Genomic DNA, 24,623 nt, shown 5'->3' with positions numbered 1-24,623 from the left:
GCTGACCATGGCTTTTTCAGCCATGCCTAACCACATAAATAACAGTCCTATATCATCAACCCATAAGAGGGTAGGGAGGTAGGTTGGAGCCAGAGACTCATTGCTAAAGGACCTCTGAAGAGTCCTCATTTTCGTGTCTACAGAAAGTGTAGCCAGAAGGACTCCCATCTCGGTACTTTTCAGTACCATGGCCTTAGAAAATTAAGGCAACTGGGGCTGCTCTTTTCTCTGGAGCTGGGATGAGGATGACAGATACAGAGCTCCAGATGAAAGAGACAGACAAAATCTGAAGCTGACTAATTAATTTGTATACTAGTTCTAAACTACTACCATTGTATCAGAATGCTAGAGTTGCAAGGGACCCTAAAGATTACTCACCGCCGCCCCCCTCAATTTGGAGATGAGAACATTGAGAAACAGAGAGGCATACAGTAAGAGGAAGCATGAGGACTTAACCTCATGTCTTCTTAATCTGAGTTTAGTGCTCTTTCAAATATATTCTAATTACCTTATTTTAATTCTTAGATAACGGCCAGTGAAATTAGTAGTTTCAGGACACAAATCTCATTGCACAGATATTTTGAAACAAGAATCACTCTTTACCATAATTATTTGAGGCTGAGTTTTGTTGAAATTTCGAAAGAATTCTCTTTCGAATGTAAAGCTGTTGCTGGTGATATAAACATAGTCACCATCGGGAACATCACATCCTTCTCTAAAGACCTCCAGATAAATCCTTTCTGAAAGGATGATCTGTGGTGAGAAGTACGTGGGTAATCAGTTGATAATCCAAAATAGAGATTTACATTTAAGAGTCACTAGTACAGAGATGATAGCTGAAATTAATCCAAGGCTTGAATCAAAAGTATACTTATAATGGAGTTATAAACCAAAAAAGTATGGAGAAATCAGAAAGCGTGTAATGAGGCTCTGCACATGGTTTAAGGGCCACTCAGAAAACTGGCCTCTGCTCTACACTTATTCCCCGGTCACGCTCACTCTTCACGGAAGCCGCACTCGTTATATTTAAAGACAAAATGCTCACTTACCCAACACAGGTAATTTGTCCCCAGATATTCCCTACTTTCCCCTTCCTGCCAACACCTTGATCACAGAAGAGACGTAGATAAAAGTTACTCTCCTCTTGCAACACATTACCTACTTCCAGATAAGGGTTCCCAGATTTAACTAATAATAATAATACTATTGACTGCCAGATTAAATTTGAATTTCAGATAGACAACACAGAATTTTTAGTGTAAACATGTCCCAAATATTGTTTTTTAAGATTTTATTTATTTATTTGACAGAGAGAGCAAGAGAGCACAAGCGGGGGCAGCAGTAGAAGGTGAGGGAGAAGCAGACTCCTCAAGGAGCAGAGAGCCCAATGTGGGGCTCGATCCCAGGACCCTGGGATCATGACCTGAGCCGAAGGCAGACGCTTAACCATCTGAGCCACCCAGGCGCACCCCGTGTCCCAAATATTGCATGGGACATATTTATATGAAAAAGTACTTATTATATATCTAAACTTCAGATTTAACTGAGCATCCTGTATTTTATTCGGCAACATTATTCCCAGCCTCCATTCAGAAACAGTTCAAGCTAAGTTATGTGTACAGGAACATCATCCATTCATATTTCAGGAGCCTCCTTCACACATCTGGTGCCTCAATTTGCACCTGGCATACTCCCATATATCACAGTGAGATAACTTGTTACCTTTCATTTGGCCGAAAAAAAAAAATTAAGTAGTTCTTAACCTGCAGTCTTTCGATGCACAAAGTCCAAAGCTCCCACTGCTGTCATTAGGTTTTGCTGACACTGACCACTATGTTTTCGGCTCACAGAAGATGGTTCTCATAGCATGAAAGTCTTCGTTAGGAGCCTGACAGCCTCCCAGTTCTCTTCACTGGCATGTCAGGCTTCTTCCAGAACTAAGACAGTTGGACACACTGTCTTCAGGCCTCGATAATTATTCTACTGGGCAACAACAACAAAAGAGATCCTTAAGAGACACCAAACTCCATATCATCACTCTACCCTGACTATACCAGGAACCTTGACCATCAAATGAGAAAGGACTGTTGTGGACTCAGGGGGAGAAGCTTCTGCTTCTTCTTTGTCCACCTGGAAACAGACCTTCACTTTCTGTGAGTCTCTGGTGTCTCTATTCTCTCTTCAGGGAAGAACAGTCGGACAAAAATTTCTTTCTACAATGGTGGCACCTGGAGAGACCTCTAGACACTTGCTCTCATCATCTGGCCCCTGGAAGCATAAATTAAAAAAGAAATTCAAGATAAATCTCCCTGCCACCCTTCCAAAACAATGCCACCTCTGTAAGCCACTTCGGCCAAAAAATTCTTTTTATATTGATATATCTGTGTGCAGAAAAGTACCTAATGATCAAAGAGACTGCTTGTATTCTGGGCTTCATTTGCAGCATTGTTCAACAGCAGAAATCATCCTTACCTCCCCCAAACCCTCACATACCTTTCCCTCCCCTAGAAAAATGTCTTTCTTGCCCTACAAGAAAACCCAATCTTGGCTCCCTGGGGTGTCACTTCCTTCTGAATTATGCCGAGAGAAAAAAAATCAAATGTCCTTTTGTACCCTGGAAAGCAATTGCAGACCCTATAATTCTTTTTTTTCCCTTATGTAATTTATACATTGGCTTTCAGTGAAATACACCCTCTACAAATTTGCTTTGTATTTGGAAGACAGCATCTTCAGTTCTGACCTTGTTCCTTGTAAATAAGGAAACTGAATTCCCCATCCACAGGAGAACAAATCACTTTATCTTCTGGATAAATGAGTCAGTCATTTACTTGTCATAAAGATGACTTTCTCTTTGGAAAGTCGGGCTGTGGAGTAGTTGTGCTAAATCACTTTGAAGCATCTGCATAGTAAATGGAATAGTTTTTCTTTAGTTTTCCTTTGGAAGGGGGCCAGTTCCCTCACACTGTCTGTTGGGTAGCAACAAAAATGTTTATAATACCAGCCATCAACCAGGAGCCAATCCCATCCTAAATCTCTTTAGCATATGGCCAAACTGGAGGAGTTCAGAGGAGCGAAACATAATGGAATAAGAACATGCTAACTCTGGATAACGTCCTTGGAGCACACAATCAGACACCGATGTTACAGGCTTGCGGAGCCACCAAAGTAAAGCTAGGAGGACGGACTCCTGCAATAGATGAGGTGTACATTTTGAGAGGAGGAAGATGAAAGGAAACAATTTTGTTGAGCGCCACTACTGGGCTGGATGATGGACATATCTTACCCACTTATTCCTGAAACATTTTGGAAAAGCTGATATTTTTACCTTCATTTTTTCAGATGAGGAAATTGAGATCTGAGAGATCAGGGACTTGTTCAGAAATCGTAATGCACATAAATAGCCAAGCCAGGACTCATCGCTAAGTCTCTGCTCCTAAGCCTCCTCACTGTCACCTCTCAGGGGACTGCTTTTGGGAAAAGGACCTGGGGACCTTCTTCACATTTGCAAGACTTCTTACTGGAGAGCAGAAACTCCCTGTGAAAGCCCATTTCCCTCAATCTGGCTCTCAAAGGGGAAAAAAAGAGGAAAGGGTATTCTAGCTACTTTCACAGAGACTGGTTTCATCCACAGTCAACCAGCAGTGAGTTTCAGGCTAAAACACGACATTTTGTCTCTGGGCAGTCTCCCACATTGTCTTTCCTGGTTGGAGAGGCCCCCTGTGGCTAACCCAGGCCCAGGGCACTGATTCCACTGATCAAAAATACGTAATAATAGCAAGAATGACAGCCGCCATTTTTCTAATGGTTGCCACTCACCAGGCACAGTGCCAACACCTCTCAAATGTCATCTTGTTTCATTCTGAAAGCAAACTTAGGAGAAAACAGTTATTATTCACAGATAAAGTGAGGTGGAACCTCGCTGGAACCTCCATGCCCTTCCTCCCTCTCCACCCTTTGCTCTGGAAAGAAGGTGGCCTTAGAAAATAAATACACACGGAATTATGCTTTGTGGAGTGAGCCATAGTAGAAAGAGATCAATTGTCTGTCTTCTAGAAGTTGCACTATGAAGATGGCCCTACTAATGAGATGTAGGTGGAGCAAGAAGATGAACAGAGACCAAGGGAGAGGTACTTGCAGATGTGGGATGGAGCTGGGGCAGGCACTCTGCAAGGACTGAAGCGACTGAAGAGGAAGAGTAAAGAAAGGTTTGCACCATCCTCTGGGCTCTGAATATATCTGTGTGCTACTAGTAAGATTACTTTCCTTCTAATGTAGGATCACGTCTGCATATTATTGCAAAAGCATAAAGGCAGAGTGTACCCATTTCACAGTGGAAGAATCTGAGGCTTGGGAGACTTAAGTAATGTATTCAAAGTAAAATTCTTAGGGAAGTGGAAAGACCCAAGTTTGTTTGATCCCAAAGTCCAGGCTTCTTTATTCCTGGCATGAATAGTTTGGCTAAGTCTAGACTGAACGAGTTATAAGTGACAGTGCAGAGATAAAAATGTAAAACAAGAACAGTTCCATACGTAATTTAAAATACATTCTGTACGTAATTTAAAATATATTCTGCTCAAAAGATGGCAAGTATTTTCCTGTCTGACGCCACTGGTCTCTGCAGGAGACTTAAAGTAGCTTTCTGATCTTTCTCAACTCAGTCTGGCAGAAGCTGCTAGCTGTTCACTGGTGCTCACACGAGGCATGGAGAATTATCTGCCACTCTTGTTCTCATTTTTAGCTCTCAGCCCCAGATTTCAAACCAAAAGGACCGAGTCGCCAGGGTCGTGTATGTCATTGTGAGGTCAGTTGGAGAATCAAAGGGAGTTAGCCGGAGACTCAAGCCTCAAATAAGCTTGAGTTATCACCAGAGTGGAGAGACCCAGCCATCCTTGGAGTCTCTGGGGATCCTGCTGACTACCGGGTTCTGCACTGGGCACCTTGCACATAGCCTCACCTTGTGGAACTGTGGAGGGTATATCCGGGCAGCCCCATGGTTCAACAGGAGCTGGTAGCAGATCTCAGGCTGGGCCGCCGGGCGCACAGAGGTGACCTTCAGCACGTACTGGATGGCAGCACAGCCGTTGATATCCATGAGATTGGCTTCGGCCCCCGCCTCCAGCATCATGTGCATGAGCACGTGGTCACAGTTCCAGGCGGCCTTGTGCAGCGGGGATTTGAAGTCATCATCCCTGGCGTTGACCTCGGCCTTGTAGTCCAACAGCATGCGGCAGATCAAGTGGTGCTCCCTGCTGTACTCCTGCTCTTTAAAGCGGAGGGCCCAGTAGGTGGCGATAGCCAGCGGGGTCTCCATGTGGGCGTTCACACTGTCCACTATGGCCCCGTGCTCCACGTAGAAGGCCACCAGCTCCGAGAGGCCGAAGTGGGCAGCCGTGTGCAAGGGCGTCTCCTCATCCTGATTGTTGGTCTTCATGTTCACGTTGGCCCCTAGAAAGGGCGATTGAGGAAGACAATTGCGTCAACATATTTTGCCATTATTCCTGAGGTTCAAGACTTTTCCCACCGCTTCCCTTTCAACCTTTGACTGCCTTACATAAGCCATTCTTTCCAGGGTCCTTTGTTGGTCCCCAGGGAAGCCAGGCATTTGAAACAATAGGGCCGCCTCCTGGACAACCAGCAAATGTACTGGGGTTGGGTAAGGGTCGGGGGAGAACCGACGATTTCCACGGGAAAGCCAGAGCACTCCATTGAGTTTCGGTTCCCCAGGTGGATTGGAAAATACAAAGTGATTCCTGTAACTAAATAGCTTTTATCGATAAAATAGCAAATATCATTGAAAATAAGGGTTATATTGCAACCTTTGGAGCTCACACAGGTGGCTTTAAATATCACCAATTTCTTTGAATGTTTCACAAAATCATGTTTTTCTTCTCTTTCAAAGCTGGGAAACCTGAAAGTTTGGCCCAAGCAAACTTTAGTATTATGGAAGTTGCCCAGCTCTGACTGCCAACAGCTGATACTAGAGCCACCCAAGTCTAAGACTCCTGCAGAATACAACTGGGGAAAAACTAAGAACACAAACACTGTGACCACCAAGCTAGCCTAAAGGTCATATTTTGCTTGGAAAGGGGTAGAAGCCAGTCTAATAGAAATACTCACTGAAAGAAAGAGAGTGACTTAGAGGCATATTTGATTTATGGCTGATAATGGTTGTTAGAAATACAAATTTGTACTGTTTGGAAAGCTCCACAGAAATTACTTAATCAGACTCACTTATCTAACACACTAGGAAACTGAAGTGAATTTTATTTTTCTGATAGAGTGTGTTAAGTACTAGAATGGTCAACTTAAGAAGCTGAAATTTTCCTTCTCTGCCTAATTTAATGGGGTGAACACATCAACCCGTAGGGGGCCTACTCTATAATCAATTCTACTGGAAATTTTTATAACTACTTCAAGTTTAAATCTGGAAAGATTTTTTTATTATAATGATTATTATTTCAGCAACTAATACTTATTAAGCACTTACCATTTGTAACATTCTGAGCTAAATGCTTTTCATATGTTGCCTCATTGAATCTTCCCTAGCAACCCTTTGCAATAGGTGCAATTTTTACCCTAATTTTACAGATGAAGAAATTTGTACTTAGAAAGGCTAATAACGACATCAAGCTATGATGCGATAGAACGAAGGTCTGAGAGCAGACAGCCTGGCTTCAAAAACCTCTTACCACTGTACATCCTACCTCATGATTTTTCTAGAAGAAATCTTTCCTGTACTTTGCTCTCTTTGGGTAGTTGAAAACTTGAAAGGACTAGAGAAATCACCTTGCATTTTGTGAATTTTTTAAAAATTTGTTTTCCATATATTGCCCCTTTATGCCTTTGTTTATGGCATCCTGTGATCAGGCAGAACCTACTTAGGGAGGGCAATACTCCTACACACATGCTCAGCATCCTATACAAAATCAACCCCTCAGTGAGGTTTCCGAGAGCACTTTGCGCTATAAACTTGGAGGCTGTCTGTTCTCTCAACTTGCAGAGAGCAGACTTATAACCAAAGATGGTCTCCCACAGAGCCATCCATGTGCATCAGTATTCCACCCTGGAGAAGCTCTGTGTCAGATGTCTTTCCAGGTCAGCCCTGCTTTGCTCTGGAGGGAAATGGAATGAATAAGAATGGCTTCCCAGAAGCCAAATGCAGGGTCACTTCAGACACCGGAGAATTTCCAGTAAGGAAAGGAATCAAAGGGTCAGGATGAAAATTTTACAGGCCAACTTGGAACAAACCACATCCTTTATTTTTTAATGTACTTGGACTTTTACTATTGATCCTTGACCTGTTGGTACAACTAGATGTGCTGCATAGATTTCTTTTCTGAATAGGAGATCTTTATTTTTTATATTTGAATTGTATCCTTGAGCATAACTTTTCCAGAGAAGATATAAAGTGGGACGATTTGAGTACTTTTTTATTTTAGATTTTGTGCTTTATTCAAGAAATTAGAGACCTCAACTATAAATTCTTGGAAACTTCTAACAAATATTCTTTTTTTTTAAAAAGGTTTTATTTATTTATTTGAGAGAAAGTGAGCGAGCGAGAGAGAAAGCAAGCACAAGTGTGGGGAGGGGCAAAAGGAGAGGGAGAAGCAAGACGCCAGATGCCCTGCTGAGCAGGGAGCCGACTCAGGACTCGATCCCAGGACGCTGAGATCATGATCTGAGCCGAAGGCAGACGCTTAACCGACTGGGCCACCGGGCTCCCCTTAATAAGTATTCTTAATGTGAAAATACAGTGTGTTAGCTTCCTAGCACTGCCGTAACAAAGTACCACAAACTAGGTTGCTTAAGACAACAGGAATGTGTTCATAGTTCTGGAGACTGGAAGTCTGAAATTAGGATGTCGGCAGGGTTGGCTTCCCCTAAGGGCTTTCAGGGAGAGTCTGTCTCATGGCTCTCTCTCAGCTTCTGGTGATGGCTGACAATCCTTGGGGTTCCTTGGCTTATAGATATATCACTCCAGTGTCTGCCTCCATCTTCGATCATATGCCAGGTCAAGAAATCAAACACCTCCAAGAGCCAGAGAAGCCCTCCACTTTCCTACGCTCCTTCCCCAGCTCAACTCCTCCAGCCCGCCCAAGGTATTATTCTCCTGAGTATTATGCATTTCTTATAGTTTTACCACCTCTGTATGTATCCCTAAGCAAGAAAGTTTTGTTTCATTTATTTTTGAACTTTATATAAGTGAAATAATAAACACATATTCTTCTATGACTTGCTTCTTTCATTCAACATTATGTTTGTGAAAATAATCTATGTTGTGATGCTGAAGCTGTCATTCGTTCATTTGATTGTGTTCTGTCTCACTGCACAAGTAATCCACAATCTATCCATCCTACTGGTGATGGACATTTCTAGTTTCAGGCTATTCCAAACATTGCTGTGCTAAGCATTCTTGTACATTCCTGTACCCTGGTGCTCACATGCAGGCGTTTCTGGGTTCTATGCCTATGAATGGAATGACTGGTTCATTGGGTGTGCATACCTTCACCTGTACTAGATAGTGCCAAACAGGTCCAGTTTACACTTCCATAAGCCATGCGTGAGGGTTCTTGTTGGGCCACATGCTCATCTATGGCTGGTATTTTTGCTCTATTTAATTTTAGCCAATCTGGTGGGTGTGTAGTGATATGTCATTGTGTTTAAATGTTTGTTTTCCTAAGTAACAGTTAGCTTAGACAAATTTTAACATTGCTATTGACCAACATTGCCTTTTGCTTACTACCATAAATATTTCCATGGTGTTACAGAATTACTTTAAATGTCATTTGAAAGGAATTACATGATATTCCACAAGTTAGTTTACCCAACTGCTGGATATGAGGATTTTTTTCGAATGTTTTGATCTCATAATTAATGCTAAAATTAATAAATTTGTATGAAAATTTTAAGATTATTTCCTTGGCATAAATTCCTCCTACATAGAATTATTAAGCTGAAATGTGTGAACTGTTTTAAGGACTTTTATGAATAATTGTCTCAAGTTATATAACTCATTGATGTGTAGCAGTGATATTTCACTCACCAGTATGTTGTTATACTTTAAAAAACATTTTTTGCTAGTTTGGAAGTTAGAAATGGTCTTCTTTTTTTAAAAAATCTAAGTTCATTTGATTACTAGAGTTTGAACACTTTCTCTGTAATTATTAACTAGTGTATTTCTTCTTTAGTTAATTGTCTAAACTTTTGTCCTTTTATACATTCCAGACTTCCTGCTTTGTTTTCATTTATATGAACCATTCATTAAAATAAGATGTAAGCCTATGTTATAATTGCTACAAAATTTTAACCACTTTGATTTTTCTTAAATACAATGACATTAACTTTCGATAGTCAAATTTTTCCCAGTTTTAAAAAATATTAGAATGTCTTCCTCTCAGAGTTTGCATAGCTATCCAGATTAATTATAATTTAGTTTTTTATACATTTTTAAAAATGTTTAACATTTGATTCACCTGGAACTTACTTTGGTGTAGACATCAATTTTAGGAAGAACTGACATTCTTACAATATAGAGTCTCTCCGTGCAGAAATATGGTCTATTTCTCTAACAGTTTTCTTTACACTCTGTAAACTATCCTTCCCAAAAATTTACAGCAATTTTCATTGTAGGGGATAAATTATTTCATTCAGGGATAAATTATTTCTTGGGTAAAGTCACTTTTAATGAGAGAGGGCCCTTCATGAACCCTTAAATGTATGCAAGATGGTCCCCAGAAGTAGTCTGGAATGCTAGTAAAGGAGACAGATACAAATTTTAATTTGTACTGATGATAAAGAACAAGGACTTTTCAGATTCTGCCTGTGGGCAAAGAAGACAGAGATTTGGGTACACTAAGAATGGGATGAAGAGGGGACACAGGATGAGAATCTGAACAGAAAGAGTGGGAACTGGTCACAAGAAATGACTAGGCCAGGCCGGAGGGAAAAGATAATGTTGAAGCCAGGATTACTGAGGGACATGATGCCAGTCAGTATTAAATGTTTTCTCTTCTCCCATACTGTGGGATAGTATCCTTTCATTACTCCCAACAGAGAGAATCAATTTCATCAGTCTTAGTTATGAGACTTCACGTTTTCTTCTTTTTTGTTTTTTGTTTTCAAATAAAATTCAATTGCCTCACGTGCCCATTTGTTAGACTGGCTGATCATCAGTGCTCAGTCATCATGGTGGCGCCATCTGTTGGGCTTTGCTACTCCCTACAGGCTAAGGGTTGGTCCTCAGAAGCATCCTCTCCAGACCATCCACGTTCCCCACAACTTCTGGCACCTTGAGAGCTACTTAAGAGTGCAGCAGAGAGCAAGTCTCTGTCACTACAGAAACTGTCATTTCTCTATATTTCCAGACTCGGGGAATCCACATCCCCTACCATATTCCTAAACCAGACCCTGCCTCCTTCTTGTCTTAATGGACTTGATTTCCTGAAGAGCCTGTGTGTAAGTGGGAAGATCAGTGGTGAGGCAGAGGATGAGGCCACCCCAGTGCTTCTCAACCCTTTAAGACAGCCTTCCTATTCTGCAAGGAAATCCATAGATAATAGCATCTACTTTCATATCTAGTCTTTTAAAAATAAATAGGGACACCTGGGTGGCACAGTCAGTTGAGGGACCCACTCTTGGTTTCAGCTCAAGTTGTGATCTCAGGGTCATGAGATTGAGCCCCGCAACCAGTTCTGCACTTGTTGCAGAGTCAGCTTGGGAGTCTCTCTCCCTCTGCCCCTGTCCCTGCCCCCTCCCCAAGTGTTCTCTCTCTCTCTAAAATAAATAAATAAATCTTAAAAATAACTAGATACAATACTTAGCTAACCTATGTAGGCAAAATGAAAGTAATTTCTAATAATTACCACTACATAGTTATGATTGTTACAAATAATATAAATATTACAATGATGTAGTACAAAATTCAATATGTTAATAACTATCCTAGATGCCATAATGAAATAGTGATTTACTTGAACCCATAAGTAGAAGCCTAACAGCTGTGTATTTGAACTGACCAGCGTGTTTTGCATTATAATTCAGATACCACAAAGGTCATTGTCATAACGAAGGAATGGGGGAATGAGGGAAAGTGAGGGGAAAATGAGGGTAAACATTGGTAAAGTTCTGAATAAAACCAAGTCCAATCTTGCCTTGATTTATACTGTAACTGCATTCTTGAAAATGTTCATATCTATTTACAATTCAAAAGTATTTTGTGCTTATATGCAAAATGGAGTTAGGTTAGAAATCTACTGTGTTACTACATCTAAATATCTGGTATTATATCAGCACCAAATCTAAGCTGTTTTACAAATTATACAAAATTCAAACATGCAGAAAATATTATAACAGACATCTATATACCACTACCCATATCTGACAGATAATTTTTTGCCATATTTGCTTTAATTTTATATTTTCCCAGATAAATTTTTACAGAAAAAAAAAAATCCAGGGGCGTCTGGGTGGCTCAGTCATTAAGCGTCTGCCTTTGGCTCAGGTCATGGTCCCAGGGTCCTGGGATCGAGCCCTGCATCGGGCTACCTGCTCAGCGGGAGGCCTGTTTCTCCCTCTCCCACTCCCCCTGCTTGTGTTCCCTCTCTCGCTGTGTCTCTCTGTCAAATAAATAAATAAAATCTTAAAAAAAAAATCCAGCTCATTTCACCTTTCTTCCCTTTCTTTCTCCACCACGACTACTATCCTAAAATTGTTTTTTGTCGTCCCTTTATAAATTTTTGTTCTTTTATCACTCATATATGTATCCAGAAACAGCATATATACTATTATTTTGTGTTCATAAAAATTATATAAGTGGCATCTCTTTTCAACCTGTTTTTATTAGTCGCATTATGTTTTTGACTGGAAAGCTGTTTTTTTTTTTATTTCAGCTGCTGAATAGCTTCACATTATATAATTAAACTACAACTTAACTATTCCTTTACTAAAGACAGTTGTTAAGCTTTTTCATAATAACTATATCCTTTCAATTGTGCAGGAGTTTCTTGAGAGAGAGAAATAAAATTACTGGGTACTAGTATGTGAGCATTTTTAACTATATTAAATTATATATATCAGTGGTTATACCAGTTCATATGTCCATCAGTAGAGTTTAAAGGTTCAATATCACTTACAACACTTGATGCCATCAAACTGTTTAATGTTTACCAATTATATGGTGTAAAATGGTATTTTTTATTCCATTTGCATGCCCCTGGTTACCCGCAAGTCGAATGTCTTCTCGACAACAAGATGCCCACCTGTATTAATTGTTTCTTCATAGCTTCTGCCCATTTTTCAGTGGGTTGTTTGTGTTTTTCTCATTTATTTTTCAGGATATAAACAAGATCATTATGGAGATAATGATAAAGACTTGATCGGAGGCAAAGGACTTCAATAAATGGGACGCTTCACTATGTGGATAGGAAGATTCAGTATTGTAAGGATGACAATGTTGCCTGGGTTAATCTATAAATTCGATGCCATTCAAACATTTTTTTCCCACAGAATTTGCAGAGTAAAGAGCATATCAATTTTGGAAAAGAGAAGCAAAAAGAATGAGAAGGAAAGAAGAGGTCGTGAAGAAGGGGTGCTCACCCTACCAGATATCCAAGCAAATTGTAATTAAAACAATGTAGGATTGATGCATAGAAAGACAACTAGACCAGTGAAACAGAATGCAGAGCTTAGAAACAAACCTATTGGGGCGGAGCAAGATGGCAGAGGAGTAGGAGACCTGGATTTCGTCTCCTCTCAGGAATTCAGCTGGATAGGGATCAAACCATTCTGAACACCTACAAACTCAACAGGAGATCGAAGAAAAGAAGAGCAACAACTCTCTCATCAGAAAAGCGACCACTTTCTGGAAGGTAGGACGTGCGGAGAAGTGAATCCGAGGCGATATTCGGGAGGATAGACGGCGGGGGAGGGGCCTCCGTTGGCCGCTTCTGGCAAGTGATAGAACCACGGAGCACAAAATCGGAACTTTTAAAGTCGGCTCCGCCGAGGGACGTCACTCTGGTGGCTAAGCGGGGGGTGGAACCCTCCGGGACAGTGTGGTCTCAGGACCCACGGGTCACAGAAAGACCGGGGGTGCCTGAGCGTGGCAGAGCTCCCAGATATCGGAGCAGGGAAGCCGGCTGCAGAGGCAGAGCCCAGGCGCGGGCTCTCAGCTCGGGGTTGCCATAGACCGTGATCTGGGGCACAGTCGGGCCCCTGATCCTCCAGCAGGGACCCAACAAGCGGCAGATCCGGGGAGACTCACCTTCCTCCCCCGGGAGGAGCCGCGCGGGAGTGCGCCGCAGGGATCTGCTGGGTTTGGAGACTCCACCCGGGGTCGGGTGCCAGAGATAGAAACGCGCGGTCACAGGCCAGGTGAGCACGGAGTGCGGCTGGAGACCGGGGAGATGGGAGTGACTGAGGGCTTTTCTCTGGGGGCTCACTGAGAAGCGGGGCCCCGAGTTCTCGGCTCCTCCGCGGCAGAGATTGGGAGGCCGCCATTTTCACTCTCCGCCTCCAAAGCTGTACGGAAAGCTCGAAGGGAACAAAAGCCCCGGAGAGCAAACCCCAGCAGATTACTTAGCTGGGAGGGGGCAAGGGCGGGGCAATTCTGCCTCCGGCAAAGACATTTGGAAACCACGGCAACAGGCCCCTCCCCAGAAGATCAGCGAGAACAGCCAGCCAAGACCAAGTTTACCCATCAATGAGAACGGCAGAACTCCACCTCTAGGGGACTACTGCACATAGAATTCATGGCTTTTTTACCATGATTCTGTAGTCTTTCAAAGTTAATTTTTTTTTAACTGTCTTTTTTTTTTTTTTGAATTTTTCTTCTTCCCTTTTTCAACCAACATCTTATCAATCCCTTTTTTAAAAAACATTTTTATTTTTCATTTTTAGAGTCATATTCTATCCCTTCATAGTAGTTACCCGTATTTTTGGCATATATATATAAGTTGTTCTCTCTTTAAAATTTTGAGATAGTTTCTTCTAACAGATTAAAATATACCCTAAATCTCTAGTATATGGTTTTTTCTACTCCCCTACCTGATCACATTCTCTCCCTTTTTTTTCTTTTTTCTTTTTTTAAATCCTCTTCTTTCTTTTTTCAAACAACTTCTTATCAATTCCTTTTATAAAATTTTTTATAATTTCCATCTTTACAGTCATATTCCATCCCTTCATCATATCAACCCTTATTTTTGTACATATATAAGTTTTTCTTTCTTTAAAATTTTGGGAGGCACTTTCTTCTAAAAGAGCAAAATACACCCCAAATCTAGTGTGTGGCACTGATCTATATACCAGCCTGATCATATTTGATCACATTCTGGTTTTTGTTGTTGTTGTTGTTTTGTTTTGTTTGTTTTTGTTTGTTTTTATCTTTATCTTTATCTTTTTCTTTTTTTTCTTTTTCTTTTTTCTCTCTTTCCCTTTCTTTTTCCACTGCTTCAGGTCTTTTCTGATTTGTTTAGAGTATATTTTCTGGGGACGTTGTTACTCTGCTAGCATTTTGTTCTCTCATTAATCTATTCTCCTCTGCACAAAATGACAAGACGGAAAAAATCACCTCAACAAAAAGAACAAGAGGTAGTACCGACTGCCAGGGACCTACTCAATACGGACATTAGTACGATGTCAGATCTAGAGTTCAGAATCATCACTTTAAAGATACTAGCTGGGCTTGAAAAAATATGGAAGTTATTAGAGAAACCCTTTCTGGAGAAGTAAAAGAACTAAAATCTAACCAAGTAGAAATCAAAAAGGCTATTAATGAGGTACAATCAAAAATGGGGGTGCTAACTGCTAGGATAAATGAGGCAGAAGAGAGAATCAGTAATATAGAAGACCAAATGATGGAAAATAAAGAAGCTGAGAAAAAGAGAGATAAACAACTACTGGATCACGAGGGCAGAATTCGAGAGATAAGCGATACCATAAGACGAAACAACATTAGAATAATTGGGATCCCAGAAGAAGAAGAAAGAGAGAGAGGGGCAGAAGGTATAATGGAGCAAATTAGAGCAGAGAACTTCCCTAATTTGGGGAAGGAAACAGGCATCAAAATCCAGGAAGCACAGAGAACCCCTCTCAAAATCAATAAAAATAGGTCAACACCCCGACATCTAATAGTAAAACTTACGAGTCTCAGAGACAAAGAGAAAATCCTGAAAGCAGCTCGGGAGAAGAGATATGTAACCTACAATGGTAGAAACATTAGATTGGCAACAGACCTATCCACAGAGACCTGGCAGGCCAGAAAGGACTGGCAGGATATATTCAGAGCACTAAATGAGAAAAATATGCAGCCAAGAATACTATATCCAGCTAAGGTGTCATTGAAAATAGAAGGAGAGATACAAAGCTTCCAGGACAAACAAAAACTAAAGGAATTTGCAAACACAAAACCAGCCCTACAAGAAATCTTGAAAGGGGTCCTCTAAGCAAAGAGAGACCCTAAAAGCAACATAGACCAGAAAGGAACACAGACAATATACGGTAACAGTCACCTTAAAGGCAATACAATGGCACCAAATTCCTATCTTTCAATAGTTACCCTGAATGTAAATGGGCTAAATGCCCCAATCAAAAGACACAGGCTATCAGACTGGATTAAAAAAACAAGACCCATCGATATGCTGTCTGCAAGAGACTCATTTTAGAACCAAAGACACCCCCAGATTGAAAGTGAGGGGGTGGAAAACCATTTACCATGCTAATGGACACCAAAAGAAAGCTGGGGTGGCAATCCTTATATCAGACAAATTAGATTTTAAACCAAAGACTGTAATAAGAGATGAGGAAGGACACTATATCCTACTGAAAGGGTCTATCCAACAAGAAGATCTAACAATTGTAAATATCTATGCCCCTAACATGGGAGCAGCCAATTATATAAGGCAATTAATAACAAAAGCAAAGAAACACATCAACAACAATACAATAATAATGGGGGACTTTAACACCCCCCTCACTGAAATGGACAGATCGTCTAAGCAAAAGATCAACAAAAAAATAAAGACTTTAAATGACACACTGGACCAAATGGACTTCACAGACATATTCAGAACATTCCATCCCAAAGCAATGGAATACACATTCTTCTCTAGTCCCCATGGAACAATCTCCAGAATAGATCACATCCTAGGTCATAAATCAGGTCTCAAGCGGTACCAAAAGATTGGGATCATTCCCTGCCTGTTTTCAGACCACAATGCTTTGAAACTAGAACTCAGTCACAAGAGGAAAGTCAGAAAGAACTCAAATACATGGAGGCTAAAGAGCATCCTACTGAAGAATGGATGGGTCAACCAGGGAATTAAAGAAGAATTTAAAAAAATACCTGGAAACCAATGAAAATGAAAACACAACTATTCAAAATCTTTGGGATGCAGCAAAGGCAGTCCTAAGAGGAAAGTATATAGCAATACAAGCCTTTCTCCAGAAACAAGAAAGGTCTCAAGTACACAACCTAACCCTACACCTAAAGGAGCTGGAGAAAGAACAGCAAATAAAGCCTAAACCCAGCAGGAGAAGAGAAATAATAAAGATCAGAGCAGAAATCAATGAAATAGAAACCAAAAGAACAGGAGAACAGATCAACGAAACTAGGAGCTGGTTCTTTGAAAGAATTAACAAGATTGATAAACCCCTGGCCAGACTTCTCAAAAAGAAAAGAGAAATGACCCAAATCAACAAAATCATGAATGAAAGAGGAGAGATCACAACCAACACCAAAGAAATACAAACAATTATAAGAACATATTATGAGCAACTCTATGCCCGCAAATTAGATAACCTGGAAGAAATGGATGCATTCCTAGAGATGTATCAACTACCAAAACTGAACCAGGAAGAAATAGAAAACCTGAACAGACCTATAACCACGAAGGAAATTGAAGCAGTCATCAAAAATCTCTCCACAAACAAAAGCCCAGGGTCAGATGGCTTCCCAGGGGAATTCTACCAAACATTTCAAGAAGAATTAATACCTATTCTTCTGAAACTGTTCCAAAAAATAGAAATGGAAGGAAAACTTCCAAACTCATTTTATGAGGCCACCATTACCTTGATCCCCAAACCAGACAAAGACCCCATCAAAAAGGAGAATTATAGACCAATATCCTTGATGAACATGGATGCAAAAATTCTCACCCAAATACTAGCCAATAGGATCCAACAGTACATTAAAAGGATTATTCACCACGACCAAGTGGGATTTATCCCAGGGCTGCAAGGTTGGTTCAACATTCGCAAATCGATCAACGTGATACAATACATTAACAAAAGAAAGAACAAGAATCATATGATCCTCTCAATAGATGCAGAAAAAGCTTTTGACAAAGTACAGCATCCTTTCTTGATCAAAACTCTTCAGAGTATAGGCATAGAGGGTACCTACCTCAATATCATAAAAGCCATCTATGAAAAACCTACAGCGAATATCATTCTCAATGGGGAAAAACTGAGAGCTTTCCCCCTAAGGTCAGGAACATGGCAGGGATGTCCACTATCACCACTGTTATTCAACATAGTTTTGGAAGTCCTAGCCACAGCAATCAGACAACAAAAAGAAATAAAAGGCATCCAAATCGGCAAAGAAGAAGTCAAACTCTCACTCTTTGCAGATGATATGATACTTTATGTGGAAAACCCCAAAGACTCCACCCCAAAACTGCTAGAACTCATACAGGAATTCAGTAAAGTGGCAGGATATAAAATCAATGCACAGAAATCAGTGGCATTCCTATACACCAACAACAAGACAGAAGAAAGAGAAATTAAGGAGTCAATCCCATTTACAATTGCACCCAAAACCATAAGATACCTAGGAATAAATCTAACCAAAAAGACAAAGGATCTGTACTCAGAAAACTATAAAATACTCATGAAGGAAATTGAGGAAGACACAAAGAAATGGAAAAACGTTCCATGCTCATGGATTGGAAGAACAAATATTGTGAAGATGTCAATGCTACCTAGAGCAATCTACACATTCAATGCAATCCCCATCAAAATACCATCCACTTTTTTCAAAGAAATGGAACAAATAATCCTAAAATTTGTATGGAACCAGAAAAGACCCCGCATAGCCAGAGGAATGTTGAAAAAGAAAAGCAAAGCTGGCGGCATCACAATTCCAGACTTCCAGCTCTATTACAAAGCTGTCATCATCAAGACAGCATGGTACTGGCACAAAAACAGACACATAGATCAATGGAACAGAATAGAGAGCCCAGAAATGGACCCTCAACTCTATGGTCAACTCATCTTTGACAAAGCAGGAAAGAATGTCCAATGGAAAAAAGACAGTCTCTTCAACAAATGGTGTTGGGAAAATTGGATAGCCACATGCAGAAGAATGAAACTGGACCATTTCCTTACACCACACACAAAAATAGACTCCAAATGGTTGAAAGACCTCAACGTGAGACAGGAGTCCATCAAAATCCTAAAGGAGAACACAGGCAGCAACCTCTTCGACCTCAGCCGCAGCAACTTCTGCCTAGAAACATCGCCAAAGGCAAGGGAAGCAAGGGCAAAAATGAACTATTGGGACTTCATCAAGATAAAAATCTTTTGCAAAGCAAAGGAAACAGTCAACAAAACCAAAAGACAACCGACAGAATGGGAGAAGATATTTGCAAATGACGTATCAGATAAAGGGCTAGTATCCAAAATCTATAAAGAACTCATCAAACTCAACACCCAAAGAACAAAGAATCCAATCAAGAAATGGGCAGAAGACATGAACAGACATTTTTCCAAAGAAGACATCCAAATGGCCAACAGACACATGAAAAAGTGCTCAATATCGCTCGGCATCAGGGAAATCCAAATCAAAACCTCAATGAGATACCACCTCACACCAGTCAGAATGGCTAAAATTAACAAGTCAGGAAATGACAGATGTTGGCGGGGATGTGGAGAAAGGGGAACCCTCCTCCACTGTTGGTGGGAATGCAAGCTGGTGCAGCCACTCTGGAAAACAGTATGGCGGTTCCTCAAAAAGTTGAAAATAGAGCTACCATATGATCCAGCAATTGCACTACTGGGTATTTACCCCAAAGATACAAAAGTAGGGATCCGAAAGGGTACGTGCACCCCGATGTTTATAGCAGCAATGTCCACAATAGCCAAACTGTGGAAAGAGCCAAGATGTCCATTGACAGATGAATGGATAAAGAAGAATATTATGGAATATTATGCAGCCATCAAAAGGAATGAGATCTTGCCATTTGCAATGACGTGGATGGAACTGGAGGGTATTATGTTGAGCGAAATAAGTCAAACAGAGAAAGACATGTATCATATGATCTCACTGATATGAAGAATTCTTAATCACAGGAAACAAACTGAGGGTTGCTGGAGTTGGGGTTGGGGTGGGAGGGATGGGGTGACTGGGTGATAGACACTGGGGAGGGTATGTGCTCTGGTAAGCACTGTGAATTGTGCAAGACTGTTGAATCTCAGATCTGTACCTCTTAAACAAATAATGCAATATATGTTAAGAAAAAAAAAAAGAAGAAGAAGAAGAAGGTAGCAGGAGGGGAAGAATGAAGCGGGGGAAATCGGAGGGGTAGACGAACCATGAGAGACGATGGACTCTGAAAAACAAACAGGGTTCTAGAGGGGAGGGGGGTGGGAGGATGGGTTAGCCTGGTGGTGGGTATTGAGGAGGGCACATTCTGCGTGGAGCACTGGGTGTTATGCACAAACAATGAATCATGGAACACTACATCTAAAACTAATGAAGTAATGTATGGGGATTAACATAAGAATAAAAAAAAGATTTTATTTATTTGAAAAAAAAAAAGAAACAAACCTATTTACAGAAAGCATCTGTAATGATAGATGGGGTATACCAATCAGTGGAGAAATAATAGACTATTGAATAGACTTCTTGAATAAATTTATACCATAGATCTTTTGTGTGGTGTGTGCATGTGTGTTAAATTCCAATTTAATAAAAGGCAAATGTAATCAACTAAATAATCAACTTCTTAAATAAAAGCATAGGAGTTGGGATAGGTGGGGAATGGGCAGTCCTCCCTGTTGGGTCACTATGTTTACCGAATGCCCTCTCAGCATATTAACTTTTTTTTAAAGATTTTATTTATTTATTTGACAGAGAGACAGCAAAATAGGCAGAGCAGCAGGCAGAGGGAGAGGGAGAAGCAGGCTCCCCACTGAGCAGGGAGCCCGATGTGGGGCTCGATCCCAGGACCCTGGGATCATGACCTGAGCCGAAGACAGACACTTAACTGACTGAGCCACCCAGGTGCCCCTCAGCATATTAGCTTTTGATGGAGACAATTTCATCCAAGACTTCTACTAGATCTATTAGATCCAAGCCTCCTGTTAGATCTAAAACAATAAGGTGCTATCTTCTTGAATTCTCCACTTCTTTGACTTTCCCTCCACCAATTTGCCTGATCTATATACTGTCCAATACACCTGAGTGTGCACACAGTGTTGGTGGTTCTCATGTCCTTGTTCAGTCTTTCAGCAGGCTGGAAGAAGTAGAGACCAGCTGAATAGTCGCTAATGTTGGTTTTGTTTCTACTCTTTTTGTGCACAACTTCCTTAAACATTCTGCATGGCAGAGACCAGCACTTCTGTCAGGGGGTCACTCCCAAGATTTAAATTATTCCTTGACTCAGGAATACACCTTATTATTTTATATAATGCCCCAGCAAAATGGCACTGGGAAGTAGTTTGTCCCAGTCCTACATTTGAATTGATCCTCTTTTCCTTATTTGCAGTCCAGCCCCTCTCCACTTCCTCTAGGTCAGAAGAGCAAACATGAGGAATCTATGTTTTCTGGATTCTCCAGGGATTTTGACTTTCCCTTGGGCCACCAAAACTTTTGGTCCCAACTAGCTCAACATGGAACATTTTACCCATTCTTTGAAATGCTCTCTTCGATAACAGGGGTCAAGAGTTCATCTCAAGACTCATTCACTCATTCCGTAAAGAATTATACTGTTTCTATTCTGTGTCAGGTACGCAGAGACCCCAGCATACACCATGGTCAAGATCCTTACTATCAAGTCATTTCCATACGAGATGAGAGTTAGAAAATAAACACACAAGGAAATGTGCGACAAGACCATTTCAGGGAGTTGCAAATACAATGAAGGAAATAACACCAGTTGTAATGATCAGGACCACGAGGGCTGGCTACTGAGGAACTGACCTCTGACCTGTGAGTAGCTGTGAAATATCAGGGAGGAAAGCTTTCCGGGCAGAGGGAACAGCGAGTACAAAGACCCAAATGGGTGAACAAGCTTGAACATTCAAGGAACAGAAAGAAAGTGAGAGGAAGAAAGACAGAACATAAAAGTGAAGTTACAAGCATGATGTTGGACCTTCTAGGCCACGTGAGAAGTCTGGGTTTTATCCTTTCATCTCAATCATTCTAGTTTAATGTGGTACTTTATCAAGTTTGTAGTAAAAAGTTAAAATATTTCTTGGTTTCTTAGCATTGGCGGCATATTTGATGCCCTTTTGAAATATTTTAATCCAGTATCATTGTAACAGAAAAAAACCTACACTTAAGCAAAAAATAAAATACTCTTTTTATTATTTTAATTTCTTTTTTTTTTTTCATTTTGGGAGAAGGGCGATGCTATCATGTTTCCTTGAAGACTTGCCTACATTTCTTTTATACTTACATATCCTGACGTATCTTCTTCCACTTTTGTTTCTAAGCTTTCTCATTTAACATTAAATATACTTTATAAGGTATACATTACTGGATTTTTTAAATCATAGAGTATGCCTTTTAATAAGTAATTAAATCAACTTTTGTCACTGAGCAGCTATATGTCTTTAAACAGTGCTGTCCATATGAGTAGCAGGTGCTGGGAACCAAAATAAGGGAATACACATGATTTTCATACTACCCTTCTTCTTGAATAAATTTATACCATAGCTCCCTCTGAGGTTAACTTATTTTATTAAATAAGTTTCTATTATTTTGTATTCAACAATAAGATACATGTTTAAAAAAATCAGAAGTATAGAAGAACTTGACTGACAATTTCCTAGAATAGATGCATTTACAAAGACACTTCTCTTAACTATGTTTGTTTTTATATCTTTTGGCAATTATTTCCATAACGCCAGCTAACTTACTGATTTATCTATTTATTATCAAATTTAGGTAGTATTCTTTACTTTCTGATATAAAAGGTAAGTTTTAGTTTACTTATACTAATCCTTCCTCCTTTCAATGTTTGGTCTTTTCATCATGTTTTAATTCTTCTGTTGGAATATTGAAACTTTATTGCACCGAGGTCTCTATCTATGAATTTGTCACGTTATCTCTACCACCTCCTTTAGGAAATGACATTATGTCCAAGCTATTTCCCTCCTATACTTACACACCTCATTTCTGACAGTTAAAATTTACACTGTCAAAGCTGTAAGGTTATTATATTCAGCTCTGCAATCTTCGATGTTTTGTCCATGGGTACTTATAAAAGTTTTTTCAACTAATAAACAGTATTTAAACGATGATGTCTTAAAAGCTGAGGTCATTTTGGCCTCTAACTAGAAATGCAGAGGCATGAGCCATATTGCAATGCAGCAAGGTTCCACCTCAGTTAGAGCATGCTGGGGTCTTACAGCAGTGCGCTGGCCCACATGTTCAAGGAAATCAGCATGATGACGTAGGTGGCCAGTGTGCGTCCCTGTAGGACAGCACGGAAAATAAGGTACTCATTGTTTATCCTAGCTACCATTTGCGCCCCCCCCTCCTCAAATGTATTAATCTAATCTGGGGTTGTTAATCTTGTGTTTATTTAAAAAAAAAATAAAAGGGATCCTTCTAATGCAATTTTGACTACTGCTTTTGGTTTTTGTAATCACCAAACTATAGTTATTTTAATTTCTTTCTCTGTGCTGTTTGGAGTCCTTTAAACATTTGCCAGATTCAGAAGATGGCCAAGCTAGATTCCTAGAAGAACTTTCCTGCTCTTTCTATCTCTCCTCCCTTAACGTCCCTTAACCCTCCCCCTCCCCCCACACCAGGTCTGCAGGGGTTTGGAACCTATCATTAGTCAAATGGAGAAGAAGGGATAGAAGTGCTAGTTGAGGAAAGAGAGTATGCATCCCTTCCCCAATTGGCTGCTTTCAGTCTGCGGCGGACTTGAGCAAGGGGAAAGGAGAGTTTAAGTCAAGTTTGAATTATCAGCCCTGGATGTCCAACTTTTGAACTGAGAGTGACTTTTGACACTTAAAGTGACTATATAACTTTTTCTTACCTAAGAGTTACAAGAGAAGACATGGACCCACCTGAGTTTTCTTCCCAGAGTAGAGGAGAAACTAGACCCTCTAAATAATTTAAAGAGACACTGGAAAACAAAAATGAAATTCTTTTATGAATAACATCTCATGTATTTTGCTCGGTCTAGTTAGTAGTCATGTATCTAGTGAATTGTTCATTCAGGGCACCTTTTGGTATATTTTCTGAGAACTCAAATACATGAGACTATTTTTCTGTTGTCATCATACATTAAAAATAAAATTGAAAGAGCGTTGAATTCTTGGGTAATTTTCTCCACAATATTCCATAAGTTCGTTCTACTCTTTTTTAATATTAAACATTGTGGAGAAATGACATGCCACCAAGTTTTTTGTTCCTTTAAAAGCAATCTTTCTTTTATTCACTCATTTGTACACATTTGCTATCTTTTATTGTTGACATTGAATATTTTATTTAAGATATATCTAGACTTAATTTTTTTTTCATGAGTTTTGCCAGGAACCAAACTTACCCATTTCATCTCTGTGTGAATAAGTGTTTTTTTAGACAAGAATTTCTTTCTTCTACCCTGGTTTTAAATATTGGTCATGTTCAAAAAGGAGACATTTCTTTATTATTGAAAGTTATAAAACCTTCTTTTTGTTGTTTAAAAACTTCATCACCCCCTAATTATCAAGTTGATAAGAAACTCCCTCTCCCAATTTTTTAAACCCCACTCCTCAGATGCACGAGTGAAAACATAGTACATTATTCATGGCTTTCCTTTTAACATCACCTTAAAAAATTATGCTTTTCTTAGAAAAAGTTCTAAGACAGAGTGAAAAGCAGTTAGTCTCTGGCTATCGTGGCCTGCAGGATGTATGAGGACATAGAGAGACATGGAGAAAATAGTATCATCGGTTCTCATCCTAAGGGTTTGTGAAGGAATTGGGTTTAATTTATTGACCTCGGGTAGAAATTTAGATTCATCTCCTTGTTTTGTCTGAGATGTCTCCATCCTCCTCAACTTGAAGTTCACCTGCCTCAGTTTCACCATGCTCGGGCTTGAGCAGACTTCTGTGCAGGTAAAAGACAATATATTTGCTGCGTGTTCCTTTATGAAAATATTCATCATGTCTGCTATTTTTCGAGCACTCACTAAGAGTTTTACATATATTGTCTCGCTTGTTATTAACAGCAAGCATTCTTTAGAAACATCTATTATTCAAAGGTTAGATTTCTTTTTTCATATTCAGGGCTTTTCATTTTCTGCGTGTTCTGGGATTGTTTCTCAAGTCTGCTTCTTTGTCAAGGATGCAATTTTGTGCAGTGTCAAGTTTGTTATTAACTGTCACCAAAGCGTATTTTCAGTTGG

The 24,623-nt window shown here is 40.1% G+C and overlaps 1 protein-coding gene across 1 annotated transcript in view; it reads right to left on the bottom strand.

The window, feature by feature from the left end:
- The window catches only part of ASB4 (ankyrin repeat and SOCS box containing 4), a 66,266-nt gene that overhangs the window by 6,085 nt on the left and 35,558 nt on the right, over window positions 1-24,623 (bottom strand). Inside the window, exon 3 of the mRNA XM_021689777.1 lies at window positions 4,955-5,445. Within this exon, the coding sequence (XP_021545452.1) occupies window positions 4,955-5,445 (491 nt within the window). The remainder of the gene's footprint in view (window positions 1-4,954; window positions 5,446-24,623) is intronic.

This window comes from Neomonachus schauinslandi, chromosome 12 (assembly GCF_002201575.2).
Source record: "Neomonachus schauinslandi chromosome 12, ASM220157v2, whole genome shotgun sequence".
Taxonomy (NCBI): Eukaryota; Metazoa; Chordata; class Mammalia; order Carnivora; family Phocidae; genus Neomonachus; species Neomonachus schauinslandi.
The sequence above is the reverse complement of the archived record's forward strand: the minus strand, read 5'-3'. Positions and strand labels throughout refer to the sequence as shown.